Raw genomic sequence first — 14,403 nt, 5'->3', positions numbered from 1 at the left:
TGCATAGCAAGGGCTCTCTGTGTAACAGAGAGCTTTACCTTTCAAAGTGATTTGGTCCGATCCATCCTTACGGATGGGCGGCCAAAGGGTAAAAAAAAAACGCTGAGACCACACATCTTTTCGCAGCTCGCAGACTTGTCAGCGACCTTCTTCGGAACAAGGAGCATACAGAAGACAAAAAAGGAAGGGAGAGAAAACGATAAAGAAAGCAAACTCGAGGCTTGGTACGAGCATTTCCAAATCTCGAACATGTCTCGTCCGGTCAGTCTTTCTCCGGGGCCATCCAGACAATCCAAACAAAAGTCACCATCAGAAGTTTCGACGGGAGGCGAAGATGTTGCTGTAGAAGCACGAACTCGACGTCGGCCGTTAATAGAACAAAGTCTCTCCCGTACAGAGTTTCTTCAGATACGCACTGAAGTAGAGACTATTCGAACATTACTTCAAGGCAATCTTGAAGGAATCCCTTTACAAGAAAGGGAATGGGTACAAGAGCTCATAGATATTGGCTGCCCAGAAACGGAAATTGCCCAGCTATTGTGTGACAAAACAAATGGTTCCTCAATCCGTTTGGAAACTCCGAAGTCCACCAGACCTGAGGTATTTGTTGGACGCCATCTTTTAGGCTGTCCGCATTCGCTCATAGAGACCGTCTCGAAGCCTCTGGAACTCAGCTCTTTTGCTGCCTCTACCAACACTGAGAAATCTCATGGACAACCAAATGAAGCGACCACATACATCATTGAGAAACTTTGCGGTATTGGCGGCAGCAAAACGGCAGGTTTTAACGCATTGTTTTCCACCGATCCAGTGCAAATACGCTATACTTTTGGAAACAAAGATTTCAACTCAACCCATTCTATCAGTATCTCGCAACTCCATAGGACGGTTGGGAATCTATGCAAGGCAATAGCAAAAATACAGGAATCCAATCTTTGTTGCGACAGTTTTACAATACTACGAAAGCACTCATTAGCAGTCGGACCGGACAAAGTCGAGCTGTGCTCGGTCAAAATTGAGCTGATTACCCAGCTATTCTCGTATTTATATCATACCCTGCTTCCTGGAGCGATGTCGTTATCTTCTAGCGCTGGCGGCGCTATCGAAATTCTCAGCATCCTCTGTGATTTGGACATGCTTGACTGGCTCATTAACGTCCCGGATTCTTTCCAAAGCAACATCGACGGAGAAATCCATTTATATTCCTTGACCATACAGTTCCTTTGTCTGGGCCTATTGTCTTACAACAAAGCACATACAGGGCCTCTCACGACTTCCATTCTCGATGAAACACTATCGGAGATTGCACTACTTGGAAGCGCCGACAAAGATGGATCTCCCTATATCCAGGCAGAACTTCAGGCTCTCACCTGCTTGCATGATATGTTGCAAGGTCCGGTTTTGGTATTCTCACTGAAGAGAGGTCCTCACTCTCCAGCACCGCCTGTCAGCGCAAAACTCGCCTGTGGCCTGATCGGCTGTCCCGAAGATATATTAGACACATGGGGTCCAGGGTGCTATGTATCTACCAAAGATCATCTAGCGCAGGATGAACAACTTTGTGCAATCCGGATAGGTGGGGGTACCATCATGGCCAGCAACGGCAAGGAGCGCAAGTACCATTGGTTCCCTAGCGCCACCATAAGCCCTGACCCCAAAGCAACGTTCGGAAAATGTATAAAGATACAAATCGGCGCAGGGGTAGAAGCGAACGACGATTGTCGCTACAATGAAAAGATACGCCTGACTTTTTCCGAGCCCTTTCTAGAGAATCTAGGGACCGTACAAAGCGGTTGGGAGATTCAGCAACGTCAGATGGCTTTGCAAGGCGGAAACTACGTTGTCGTTCAACTCGCTCAAACGTGGGCAAAGCGTCCAACTCGCACTCTCAAGCAAGCTGAACTATCTCGAGGCTACTGGCCAACTTTTCCATTTCTACAGGAATTTTGGGGGCTCCAGGTGAGCTTCTGTACGGGAATTTCCCAGAGAGTACGCCTGCGAGTTCTCATCGCAAATGTTATGTTGCCTTGGATCCAATGCCAACTATCGATTCCTCCGGAATGGGATAACCTGGCAGCTGCAGACATAATTGAAGCCTTCAAAAATGACAAAACTGATTTGCAGCAATGGCTCACTGAAAGGACACGCGAGCAGCAGCATGCGACGATACGGATCATTCAAGGCATTCTCGATGATATGAAGCATACCGGTATTGACTCCAATGGGGACTTCGTGGTTGCTTGGATAAGGCCAGAAAAGGGCCTCAAATGCTTCAGGATCCCGTGCGAAGGAAAGACCATTTGGGCAAAAATGCTCGCTGACTCCGAAGACTCCGCAACTTTCGCATACATTAACTCCGAATGATTGGAGACTGACTATGTCAAATGTAATGGCCCGGACGCAACTTGGAAACATGCAAGCTCGATGTTAGTAACGGCTGTATATCCTCTTGCTCAACAATCACGTAAGAAAGATAACAAAAAGCATATTTCAATCAAGTGTAAGCTCAGGAAGGGAGAAATCTACTACATGGGCAAACCCGAAGACCTGGTACGAGTGGAGGTTAACAGATCGACCCCAGGCAACGTGAGGCTTAGCGTTTCTCCCAGCAGACTACACCCCCGAATTTGGCGAAGGATGCTGACAGGAGGTACCAATCTACGGCTAAGGGAAAGCCAAGGCAGCAGTTTTGCGAGAGATGCTACCGTTTTAGCAAGCCGAAGATACCCAATGTGGCTAGGAGATTCCATTGACACGGACTGAAACGTCATGATTTAGCAGGTCAACAAAATCGTTGAAAAGGTGGACAAATTTTTTCGGAGTTGGCGGATACACAGTTTTGTTTCGTTCAATGTGTTCTCCAGCTCTCTTCCAGGGCGGGAGTTTTGGTCACTTCTGAGTTTCATACGGACAAGCTTTGAAAACACTCACTTCCAACGCGCACACACTGAATATGTTGACTGTGGAAATTCGTTTGTCCTTTTCCTTAGAGAGCTACGTAAGGTACAATACTGTACCAAGAGCTGAGATTCGTGTCCCTTCCCCATACTCAGTTCAATCCCAGGTTCTTCGTCATCTGTACATGTTTTCCCGTTCGAAGCGACAAGGCGGCACCCTTATAGGGCCGATCGGCCTAGCATGCTGCCTGCTGTTTCCAGCCCTCATGCAAAGATGGCGTCCCAAATCAGGATACATCTCAAGTAGGTCGGGGAACCGGTCGCAAGCCTGCAAGTCTTCCAGCTTCCCGGCCGCGTACCAAAAAACAAGATCCCTCAGAGGGTCCTCCTTAACCCTTTCGGGGATTTCCGTGCAAATTTCTAACAAGTCGCAAATCTCGTGAGTAGTGAGCCACTGATCTTTGAACAACCTCGAGAATTTCGAAAAGATTGTCTCTTGGAAGACCGTTGCGTCGAGTCTTCCTCCCATGCTGTAAAGTCTGGGGAGAAGCGTGATGTCTACAATAAGGTCCTCGTCTACCCCAAACTTCCCGTTGTAATCGTAGAGGTAGCGTACGAAGAAGCCAAAGTGGTTTGGGTCTTCGTCGTGAATTTCGATCGCTTTGTCAACTGCTTCCTTGAATCCTCCTTTCAGTTGCCTGACAAACTTCTCCGACTCTTGGCACAGAAGGCCTTCATGAATGAAGAAAGTCTTTTCGTCTTCCGTGGAGCTGACTGTGACACGTATGACTGGCGTCGTGATGAGACTACATGACTATCAGCGAGAAGGTATCAACGCTAGAGCGTTCATAATAGTATACGTACTCAGAAAACTTTTGTTTCTCGGGGACCAGAGCCTTTTCACCATTGGTACTGGCATCGCCCTGGCCAGGCGGCGCAAGCTTGGCTTTGTGGTGCTTGGGCATGGCTGAAGTGCGATGCTGAGCCTGCTTCCCGAGGCAACGCATCGGCGAAACCGCCACTGAGGTTGAGGTTGAAAGCAGTGGCAGTTCGAGAGCGGACGGTGATGCGAAAGATGTCGGTCAGAATCTGCCTTCCCCAAAGAACATTGGCGGCGGTGGTCCGTGCTCCACAGCGCTAGTTCAAATAGGCAACAAGGTGAAAGAAGGGGATTACCAAGGCACCCTCGCTTGCATCTGTTTGCTTAAAAACCTTGTACATCTTCTAATATGCTTCGATATATCCTACTTTTCCAAAGTAGTTGTTTCTGCTCATTCAGCAAACGGGAACTGCAAGAAGTTCAGGCATTCACTGCACAAATTTTGCTTGAAGACGAAACTAACGAGTGTGTTTGCCAACCTACAGCTGCTGTCATCAGAGTGACTTCACTAAATCACGCCTTAGAAGCTCCAGCGCAGACAACTTGGCCAACCGCTAAACCGAGAGGAAACCATACAAGTAAGGATTGAATTCATCAGACCTGAGAAGACGACAGCTGGCAAAAAAACCAGCGGCAAAACCTGGGGCTGTAACGAAAGAACAAACGCTCTTCCTTTGCTCAACTTTCACTTCCCCTTTTCATGGACTGTGGTCACATTCAGGACTTCTTGCCAATCTGCTTGACCTCATCCTGCCACGTCGCCACGTCATCCTCGCGGTAGTAGGGATCGAAGTTGACGCTCTCGCTATCCACGATCAGGCGATCTTTGAGCATCAACTTACCGTTAGTCAAGAACTTGTCGCTAGGCGCATTGATCAAATCGACATAAACCTGCTGTGCGCCAGCTTTCAAGTTCTCCTCCCATGGGTCGCGGTAAATCGAAACGTCAAAAGTCTTGCCGGGCTGGAAGAAGAAGGACGGGTTTGATGCGATATCCTTGTTCGCGGGGAAAGGCTGCATCGCTTCCTCTCGGGCTCCCTTGAGGTAAACCACGAGGCCTTTGTCGAACTCCATGGGGTCTATGGAATTCTCCAGTTCGAGCGAGACGCCTTCGGCCAGGAACTGTGCGCTCGGGTACTTGACAAGGATATGGTCAAGGTTTGCCTCGCCCTCATAACCATAGAGGAAGAATGGCATTCCGGTGGCTGGGTAGGAAGATGCTTGGTACATGCCGTCGAGTGGCCGATCCTTCAGCACGGAATTGATTTTAAATTGGAAGACCAGATATGAGAGCGCGCTGTACCAAATCCTAGCAGTTAGCCTCGCTTACGGATTGGAAAAATATTATGACTTGACTGACTGTGTGCCAAACTTTATATAGCCCTCGAGGACTGCATTTTCCTTGGCGTGAAGGTACTCATTCAGGTCGATTGGGTCTTTCGTTTTGAAATGGAATACCTCCTTTGGGTATTGCTTTTTGAGGTTGACAAAGTCTTTTTGGGAATCGCCGCCCACAATTTCGACCTCGAGTATCGTCTGGTGACGATAGTTACCCACGTGGAAGCTCGGCTTGTGCACGAGGTAAATCAGGTCAGTGCCCTGGACGATGAACTCATGGTCGGCCACGGTCTGATCGTTGCGCTTCCTGCAGAGCTATTCGTAATTTAGTATCCGATACAAGCTTAGATGAGTGACAATGTTTTACTCACTTCAGCTTCCTCAAGTGCCACCTTCTTGAACACGCCCACGATCTCAGCGATGAAATCTTTTTCCGTTGGGAACGGCGACATGACGACGTTGCGAAGGACAAAGAGATCTTGTGACCCGTCCTGCAAGCCCATTCTCTTCTTGAAGTTTTGTACGCAAACTCCATAGGTTTTGGGAGAGAACTCCGTGGATGTGAGCCACATTGGGATTTTAGTAGGATCATCACCTGGGGAGTCAACCGAGAGGCGTTGCACAATCCTTTGCATCAGGTAGTTGGCTTCATTTGTGTCGTCGTTGAGTTTGCCGCTTGAGAAGCGGAAGTTAACGGCAAAAGCGTTGACTTGGATAAGATGTTAGTCACCTTTACAGCTATTTGGCCTTCCTACTTACTATTGAGGTCAGAGCCCAATAGGCGCAAGAGCTCCAAAGCTGTTTGTCCACCGGGAGCCTTGCTTTGGTCATTGATGATCTCATGATTCGATTTGGTGAGAATGTGATCGCGGATCCATTGCTTCTCCTTCTCGATTGATTCTGGTGTCGCACCGTCCGCTAGTTCGGAGGGAAGCATGTTGAAAGGTGTGACAACGAAGGGCATTGTATCATCTGTCATAGCTGCCCATTGGGCAGAGAGCTTTGGTAGGGGAATTGGTCAGTTTCTGTAACGTATCAGGGCATTGAAATTGCTTACTCTGCTGCAGGTAAACGTCACTTCGCCCAGCAACGCGCCATAGCCCTCAGGGTTGAGACCAATACACTTGTTGGCCATGAAGGTCGCCGCTGCCGCCGCACCTGGCTTACTATTGGGGTAATTGAGCGTCAGCTAAGTCATCTTTAGGGTTATTTTGGCACTCACCTTCCCTCAGCACCGTAGATGCCGATGCCTGTCTTCGACCCTCGTGACAGATAGGGGGAGGTCCATGTGAGGAGATTCTTCAACCGGCCGTCGCGGTAGCAGAGACTACCGGAAGGATAAGGAATGTAGCCCGCTTTATGAGGATCAATGGTGATGGAGTCAGCCCATCGGAGCCACCAAATATCCTCCTTTGTCTGGGGTTTCAGCGAACTGTCCGGAACAAATCCTTCAGGGCCTCCCAACTCGACCGGTAGATTGCCGTAGGATGACCTTCCAGGCGTGAAATCCCGCTCGAGCATGGTAGCAAAATATCCTCCCCATGCAGCATCTGCGTGGATAAGGAATGTCATGCCCCTGGACTCGAAGCGGTGGCGCAGCTTCACTATCTCTCCAAGTTGATCCACGGCGCCTTCCTCGGTCGATCCGATAATAGCAACGACTGCATACACCGCCTGTTGGTTTTCGAAGTTCTCTTCAAGGCGCTTCTCGAGTTCACCGATGTCCATCTGGGCGGCATTGTTGATGGGAATTCCAACGACATTTTCCGAACCAATCCCGGCGATGGCTTTGAGAAGTTAGATATTGCTCCACACCGTAGGGAAGCTATTAGTTAATGTCAAATTCACTCACCAGCTCCCTTGGGCCAGGAATAATGCCTGGTAGTAGCGACCATGTACTGTCCTGGTTTGTTGATGTCGTATTCGCGTTCCACAGCATCTTTGCCTCGCGACTGGATGCTGTACTGATCGATCACCTTCTCCATGTATCCTGAAGAGATGCCATACTCATGGTTGAGGCGATCGGCCAGATCGAGAATAGTACTCATCTTCAGGTTCAGGAGCTCCCAGGTTGAAAGGTTTATGAAGAGTCTCTCGTCGCCTTCACAGTTCCTGACCTTGAACGAGTCGGCGATAAAGTCAAGCTTACCACCTTTTTCGATGGCCTGACGCAGTGACAGAGGGTAAAATTTGAGGTTACGTGCTGAGAAAAGCCGAGGTCAGTGGTTGTACGGATCGATAGAAATGATATTCCTGCCACTTACCAGCCCTAGAATAATCAGTATCTTATCCACTTTATTTAGAGGTCGGGTTTCCACATACCATATTGACTCAAGATTGGCGATACTGCCATCACACGTAATGTGACCCCAGCCCGTGGGCTGCGAGTCGTATTCGTTCTCGACAGTGTTGTAGCCAAGAAGCTCGCACAGCTGCTCACCGACCTCCATCTCAAGTATAGTCGATATGGGGCTAGCTTCGAATGCGACATTGTTCGGGTTGTATAGCATTGTGGCAAAGTAGCCAAGGAGGGCAGGCATGCTCATGTCCATCGCCATATGGCCCTGGTACCTTGGAGACCAGAAGGGAACGGAGTGTTTCCCAAGGAGCTCTGCAAGCTTCCTTGAAGCCTCCGCAACGGTTTTCGTAGATTCTTGGAAGGCGGCAGAGCTTTGGATGGCACTCGACACAAATTGCTGAGCGCATTCAAGCATTCAAGTCAGTCGGAGTTTCTGGCCAGGAGATGAGGGGCACATAAACATACCCCGTCACTAGGATAATACCGAGCCCTTGCTTTCCGGACCTCCTCGAGGATAGCATCCAGGTTGTCCTTGAAATAGGACAGGTTCTCGGCCTGAGGTCCTATGAAGTAGGAGCTGATAGCTTGGTGAGAAACATCCTCGTGAGATTGCTTCGCAGCGCCACTGGTGAAGACGTTCCCCTTGTCTTTAGACAGTTCGATGCCACCAGTCAAGTTGATCCCTTTCGACAAATCAACGCCACCACTGGCGGAGATTTTCCCCACTTTGGGCACCTTGATACCTCCACCGACACTGATGGAAGGTAAAGGCATGGTTGCTCTGGTGATACTGTGATTGCTTGTAGACAGACGAAGCTGGAGCAAAGATTATGTAAGCATCTGATGGCTTTGCCAGCTAGAGTTTTGGCTTTGTAGTTTCAAACTCAAAAGTCGGATGGCTGCCACAGGCGCCTTTATATGCTCAAGCTCAGCAGGGATTACTCGAATGTCCGCTACATCTTACCTCGTAATCGAGCTTTAGCGTAGAGCAGCTTCCCCACACTGTGTAGCATGAGGTGGGGTCCTTCATTGGTGCACAGATATCGTGCTGGATGCCGTGAAGTTGAACTAACTAACACCGCATCTCATATTACCGGCTAATGAAGTATGGTGCCGCTATCCGTTGTGATTGAGCCATTGCAACGGAAGTGATTGTCAAAAAGAAACCATTGGCGTGCTTAAGGTGCAGCAGTGTCCATGCTGAGCATACCAAGTATAGCTCTCATCCTGCAAACCTGAAACCTTCTTACTTAAATGCGAGCGCCTCTATTCCAGATGTTTAAGTGACAAGCTAAGTTATACGCACCTTGGAATCTGCTTCGAGAATTCTGCCTCCTTCTTCTGGACAGTTTGAACTACAATATCAATGAAGCGAACCACTTGGTCGCACAGGAGCAATCTAAGTAACTTACGTTGATTTGCATATTGCCAAGAAAAGCGGAAGAAGCGGGAGGAGCGGGGTTTGTGAACCTTACCACATCCTCACAGTGCACAGATCGGCAGCGGAGATCGTGCAGAGGGACCAGGTCACCCCGGGAAGGGTTACTGCAGATTAGCGAAATCCGGGTAGACTGCATCGATCTGCATTTTCAGGCGTCAAACGTGATGAAGAACGTTTCCATAGGCGGAGAAATACTCCTACAACATATGCACTGCTAATGCTCAATGGCCCTCGGTTATTAGCGGATTATTGCCATGCACCGGGGATACGCGCAGAAGAGCTCGCGTGGAAGGTAGACGCAAGATCTAAGCCATTAGTGGGTTCTGAGCATCGTGGTTTGTCTATCCATCCCGATACGAATGCGGGGGCTTGCTTTGCCCAAGGAGACACAGGAGCGTGTCAGTAATGAAAAGTGATGACGACTGACGCGCAAATGAACAAATTTCAAGAAGTGAAACAGAACGCTAAGATTGAGACTGAACAAGAAACTGACTGAGAAAATGTGACTGTCAAGGTGGAAATCGTTTGCCCTACCCACATTGCTCCAAGTAAGCCCCATCATTAAGAAAGGTGCCTGGTTGGTTGAAACAGGCTCCGAAATTGACAAACCTAACACTCACTGCGTCGTGCGTGTTGACTTGTTGAAATTGATGCATGATAGGTTGGATCCAGCCCCAGATTCCACAGCGGACAGACAGCTACTGTATGCGCGCAAATATTGCAGGACAAGGGGGAGAGATCCATTACATCCAGATTCGAAAGAAGAAGAGGGGTGTGCAGGTCCAAGCCCATGAGCCCGCATCTCAACCCCCCATTGGCCAGCAGCGAACTCAGACCAAAAGAAACCCATCCCGTGAAACCGCGCAAGCCCGACTAACGAGCAACGCCATGTCAACAGCGCACAAAAATAAAAACGTGGCGTCGCGAAAAGCAATGCAAGAGATAATGCCGAACAACGTAGGACACACTTAGTGGAGTGTGGGGGCATCCTCAACCCCGCGATCCCGTTACCTAGCTGCACGCAATGACGGCACGACCTGCAGCTAGCTGGGCAGCGGGTCCTCGCACTCCATCTAACCCACTCCACCAACGGACCCATGCAGCAGACGCCAGAAGCGGGGTTCGCTTTGCGCTCTCAAAGCCTCTCTCAGGCTAGGACCCAGCGCCCTCGACCTCGTGCCTTCAATGCCCCAACGACCTAGCACCAAAGCACGCATACACAGCGCCGGCTCCCACGGCCGACGCAATAGAAGCAGCAATGGTCCCAAAGCCATCTCACCGTGCAATGTTGTCTCAAACCGCCGGCGTGTCCAGAGCGGCAGGTAAGGTACTCTAAGGTAGGTAGGATCTCACGAAGCCGCGCGCGTGTCACCCCCGAGTCCCACGGCCAACACGCCTCCAAGCACACATTTTACAGCAGCACACAGACATCCCTGAGAAGAATATACAATCACACACGAAAAAGCTACACGAAAAAAAGTATGTATGTCCCACCGCAGCAGCCAGCGCCCCCGTACCGAGCCCGGGGACACTCTAGCATTTGGTCTTTGCATCAAGTATGACACGATGGGTGATGGATGATCTACCTCCACTGACAAACGAGTCTCACACGGGAAAAGTAAGACGACGTATACTGAGGAGGGGGGTTGGTTGAGGGTTGAGGGTTGGGGGTTTGGTTTGGTTTTGGTTTGCTCCAAGGGGGGAGAGGAGAGGGGGGAGCTCCTTCACACACACACACTCATCATATCATCCCTTCGCCACCATCACCACCACCGCCACCAATTCGCAGACTCACAATATAAACACCCAAGTCAAAAGTCCCCTCTCCGGGGCATATACCGGGAGAGGAAAGGCTAAGTCTAACCATTCTCGCAAAATGGTTGCCAAGCAAACGAGCCTCTAACCCCAAGCCATCAACTCAGAGAACTAGGCCCCGGCAGCTCGTCCCACAGGAAGCTGCCACTGCCGGGACCATGCGCATCCCTGCCGTCAAAGTCCAGTCCCATGAGCAGATCGGCCGGCCCGGGTAAGCTGACCGCGCCCGCGTTGCTGGACCCTGATCCCGCTCCAGACACCAATTCAGAGCCCAAGTTCCTCGAGTCGGACCTTGACTTCGGGTTGTTCGAGCTCGAGTTCGCCTCCGTCAAGCCCGCCGTCAGCGGAGCTGTAAGCCACACAGGTGGCAGACTGGTGCTCGAGGAGTGATGGCTGGTGGACAGTCTGGGGATTTTAAGCGTATCGAGCGGGTTTATATGACTATTGTCGGTGCCGCCGTTACCGGATAGGTCCACAGTGCTTGGCAATTGGTTTCCGTTAGGGTGCGCGTACGAAAATATCTCTCTACTGAGGATGACAGGGCTGCATTCGCCGCCAAAAGGCAGGTCAGATGCAAAATCTTCGTCTGTGTCTTGAAATGGGTCATGAAACGGATAATTGGTCAGAAGGGCTTTGAGATCTGTTGGTGCCCTGGCTTTGTTGGCAGATGCGACCTGAGTAGTCGAAGGTGCAGCGCTGGTCAAAGCGACAGCATCATCTTGTGTGCTGCTCTTTTCTGCCTGCGTCTTGTCCATCGGGCTCTCAGTAGCGGAGGTGTCTTCGCCGTCCTTCTTGCTCTTGCCTTTTAGCTGTATCTTGTAGCCAGCTTCTGCATATTTTTCTGGCCATCGGTTGCGGAAGCGATCACGCAAATCAGTCGGATGCCTGCTTGTTAGTTCCAGTTCAGGGTCGTTTCGTATAGCATGCCAATGCGGTCCGAGTTTCTCAACCCCACGCAACAAAGCAGCATCTTCTTGCTCAGTAAACTCGCGTCTCTCACGGCGAACCTTTTTCTTGAATGGTGCATCAATGCCAATGGATGCCAAGTCATGAAGGTCTTTTCGATGGACTTTAGGACCACGCTTCTTCTTCTCCGGCCTTGGTATGCTGGCCAATGGGCTCGGATGGAGAATGTTCGACACCACCAAGCTAGAGGCCGGCTTATTGGAAGAACCTCCGTTCGATGTCTCGGACTCCGCAGTGTTAGGCGATTTGTCCTTGTCAGCGTTCGAAGGAGCCTTCAGTTTCCGGTACTCCTCAGGACAACAGGTTCGGAAGCGATCCTTAAGATCAACAGCCGTCCTACCATCAAAGGTATAGTCCGGGCACGACAGTATCTTCTTCCAGTTGCCAATGCCAAACCGTGCAACGCCTCTCAGCAGGTCTGTAGTCTCGTCCTCTGTCCACTTCTTGCGGCGTTTGGTGGGGCCCTTCTCCTTCGCCGCTGCCGATTGTTCCGACTCCTTTGCACCTGCCGACTTGGGAGGGCCTTCCGTCGTCTCGGTAGACTTCGAGTCCGTCAGCACCTTAGGTGCTTCCCTAGAGACTCGCTCGCCAGTGATGGGAGGAAACAGTCCAGCATCCGGTGGAGGCTGATGAAGACCCTGCAAGAGGGGCGGTATCCTCGGTCTCCGACTGCCCTTCTTCACCGGGAACGGCTTGGGAAGGGTGAAAATTTCGTTCCCATCGACCTTTCGCCTTTTGTTCGGAGCGTCATCGTCGAGCAGGAGGTCGTTCACCGAGCCGCTGAAGCTTGACGACGCCTGCTCATTGTTGAGTACCTCAGCGAGGGGGGCCGATTGTGTCGGTCGCGAGACGCTGTTGCGCTGCTCGCTCTGCAGCGTCGTCGGGTCGGCGGGATGGCGAGCAATGGCTGGGCGCTGGCTCGAGAAAATGCCATGATCCTTGGACGTGGGACTATAGATGTCATGGAGCGCAAAACTGCCAGGACGAGGAGCACTCGGCTCTACAGGGGCGGGGCGAGACGCATGGTGCGGCAACGAATGCTGTTGTTGGGGGAGCTGGAAAGAAAGTTGGTCCTGAGAGAACCTGTCGATGGCTAAGGAATCGTCGAGCAGCAGAGATCGGATCCTGGGTTCCATTTCATTGTGCGAAAATCTATTTTTGTGGGGCGGCAGGAGATGAGGTTGTGATAGACTTTGGACCGGCAGGAACGTCAAGGCAGCGTCGATCGCCACACGCCCTTCCTCATCAGCCCTACGGAACATGCGCACTACAGGCGGATTTTTGACCGTCGTGTCAGGACTGCACTGTTCCGCGTTTGTTTCAACCAGACTACGACGTACATCTATCGTACCACGGTACACGTGCAGCGTCTGGCGGAAGACGGTCCCGAGTTTCGCTTTCAAGAGCCGCAGTCTTGCCACGCATGTGGCTGAAGTCAGCGCGGGAACGTCTCCGTTAAGCACGTAAAAATCCGCACAGACGTAACAGACAAGCCATATGGCAGCAGTAATGTCATATTAGCAGCAAAGCCCATTCGGGCCCAAAATGGTATTGTGATCTATCCTATCTACGCAGTAAAAGGTATCCGCAAGGTATCGCTCGAGTTATCATGCTGCCTGCAAACAATAAGTGTTAAAAGGCAGCAGACACTGAAATGACAGGCAAGAAACGCTGGTTTCATGTCGCCGTATGGCTGTAATAGCCACAGCCTAAAGTTCTACCCGTGCGCCGTAATATGCATCGTGCACACCGCGTGTGGTGTTTTCGTAACTGCGAGACGTTTACTGGGTCATGGCATCACCGCCGTACTTCTTCTCGAGGTAGGCCTTCTGGCCAACGGGGTCGGCCTTGATGGTGTCCTGGCCGGGGTTCCAGTTGGCGGGGCAGACCTCGCCGTACTTCTCGGTGAACTGGAAGGCGTCAACGAGACGGAGGGCCTCGTCAACGGAACGGCCAACGGGAAGATCGTTGACGGTGATCTGCAGAAAGTGTTAGCCGCATGTCTTCCAAGAAATCCCAGAAGGGCGCCTCATAAGGAAGTCCAACGTACCTGGCGGACGGTACCCTTGGGGTCAATGAGGAACAGGCCACGGAGGGCGACACCCTCCTCCTCAATCAGGACACCGTAGTCCTTGGACAGCTTGTGGTTCTTGTCGGAGAGAAGGGGGATGTTGATGTGGCCGAGACCACCGTCCTTGCGGGCAACGGTGCTCCAGGCAAGGAGGGAGTACTCGGAGTCGGTGGAGGCGAAGGCAACGGAGGCACCGCGCTTGGCGAACTGCTCAACGGCATCGGAGAAGGCGATGATCTCAGTAGGGCAGACGAAAGTCCAGGCCATGGGGATGAAGGCAAGGACGAGCCATTTGCCCTGAGAGGTGTAGGAGGAGAGGGAGAGCTCTGCAAGGACAATTGTGAGCAATGGGTTCAAACGGGCGGGGGGAAGGCTACTGCAAGCTTACCCTCGAAGGTGCCGTCGACGACAGCGGTGCACTTGAAGTCGGGAGCGGGGTGCTGGACGCGGGCCTTGCCGGAGGTAGCCATTGTTGATGTTGTGAAGTTGAGGGTTTAGAGAAAAAAAAGTGCTGAAGGCGAGGCAAAGGGTTAGCCGCGTGCGACGAGACAAGGATGGAGTGGTGGATGAGATGGAAGGTTTGAAGTCCGCGTGGACGGGAATTTAAAGCTACGTATCGGCAGGTCGGTGAACGTACCAGGGTATTATTATCTGATCGGGCAAGTTTGTTTTCCGCGTGAAAGCAGTGACAGTGGC

The 14,403-nt window shown here is 51.3% G+C and overlaps 5 protein-coding genes across 5 annotated transcripts; 1 reads left to right on the top strand and 4 right to left on the bottom strand.

Annotated features, from left to right (window-relative positions):
* On the top strand, positions 1–2,445 carry K452DRAFT_109119 (uncharacterized protein). Its single transcript, XM_033535000.1, has one exon. The coding sequence runs from the start codon at positions 250–252 to the stop codon at positions 2,362–2,364; it is 2,115 nt and encodes a 704-aa protein (XP_033402043.1). The 5' UTR covers positions 1–249; the 3' UTR covers positions 2,365–2,445.
* Positions 2,446–3,480: 1,035 nt separating this feature from the next.
* On the bottom strand, positions 3,481–3,684 carry K452DRAFT_193805 (uncharacterized protein; the record flags this gene model as incomplete). Its single annotated transcript, XM_033535896.1, has 1 exon — positions 3,481–3,684. A coding segment is annotated over one exon (204 nt), but the record flags the coding sequence as incomplete, so codon positions are not given.
* An 810-nt stretch (positions 3,685–4,494) lies between these two features.
* K452DRAFT_355737 (uncharacterized protein) lies at positions 4,495–8,188 on the bottom strand (the record flags this gene model as incomplete). Its single annotated transcript, XM_033545989.1, has 10 exons — positions 4,495–5,074; positions 5,138–5,430; positions 5,487–5,824; positions 5,875–6,115; positions 6,173–6,281; positions 6,338–6,902; positions 6,968–7,318; positions 7,380–7,384; positions 7,438–7,811; positions 7,880–8,188. The coding sequence occupies 10 exons, from the start codon at positions 8,186–8,188 to the stop codon at positions 4,495–4,497; spliced, it is 3,165 nt and encodes a 1,054-aa protein (XP_033402041.1).
* Positions 8,189–10,768: 2,580 nt separating this feature from the next.
* On the bottom strand, positions 10,769–13,061 carry K452DRAFT_305274 (uncharacterized protein; the record flags this gene model as incomplete). The annotated part of the gene is made up of 2 exons (XM_033542882.1): positions 10,769–12,965; positions 12,988–13,061. 2 exons carry the CDS (start codon positions 13,059–13,061, stop codon positions 10,769–10,771), a joined length of 2,271 nt encoding a protein of 756 aa, XP_033402040.1.
* Positions 13,062–13,135: 74 nt separating this feature from the next.
* K452DRAFT_355735 (uncharacterized protein) lies at positions 13,136–14,312 on the bottom strand. The gene is made up of 3 exons (XM_033545988.1): positions 14,096–14,312; positions 13,687–14,033; positions 13,136–13,615 (listed from the first exon to the last, which is right to left on the bottom strand). Exons 1-3 carry the CDS (start codon positions 14,175–14,177, stop codon positions 13,418–13,420), a joined length of 627 nt encoding a protein of 208 aa, XP_033402039.1. The 5' UTR covers positions 14,178–14,312; the 3' UTR covers positions 13,136–13,417.
* Positions 14,313–14,403: the final 91 nt, after the last annotated feature.

Source organism: Aplosporella prunicola (genome assembly GCF_010093885.1).
Source record: "Aplosporella prunicola CBS 121167 unplaced genomic scaffold K452scaffold_3, whole genome shotgun sequence".
In the NCBI taxonomy this organism is placed as follows: domain Eukaryota; kingdom Fungi; phylum Ascomycota; class Dothideomycetes; order Botryosphaeriales; family Aplosporellaceae; genus Aplosporella; species Aplosporella prunicola.
The sequence above is the reverse complement of the archived record's forward strand: the minus strand, read 5'-3'. Positions and strand labels throughout refer to the sequence as shown.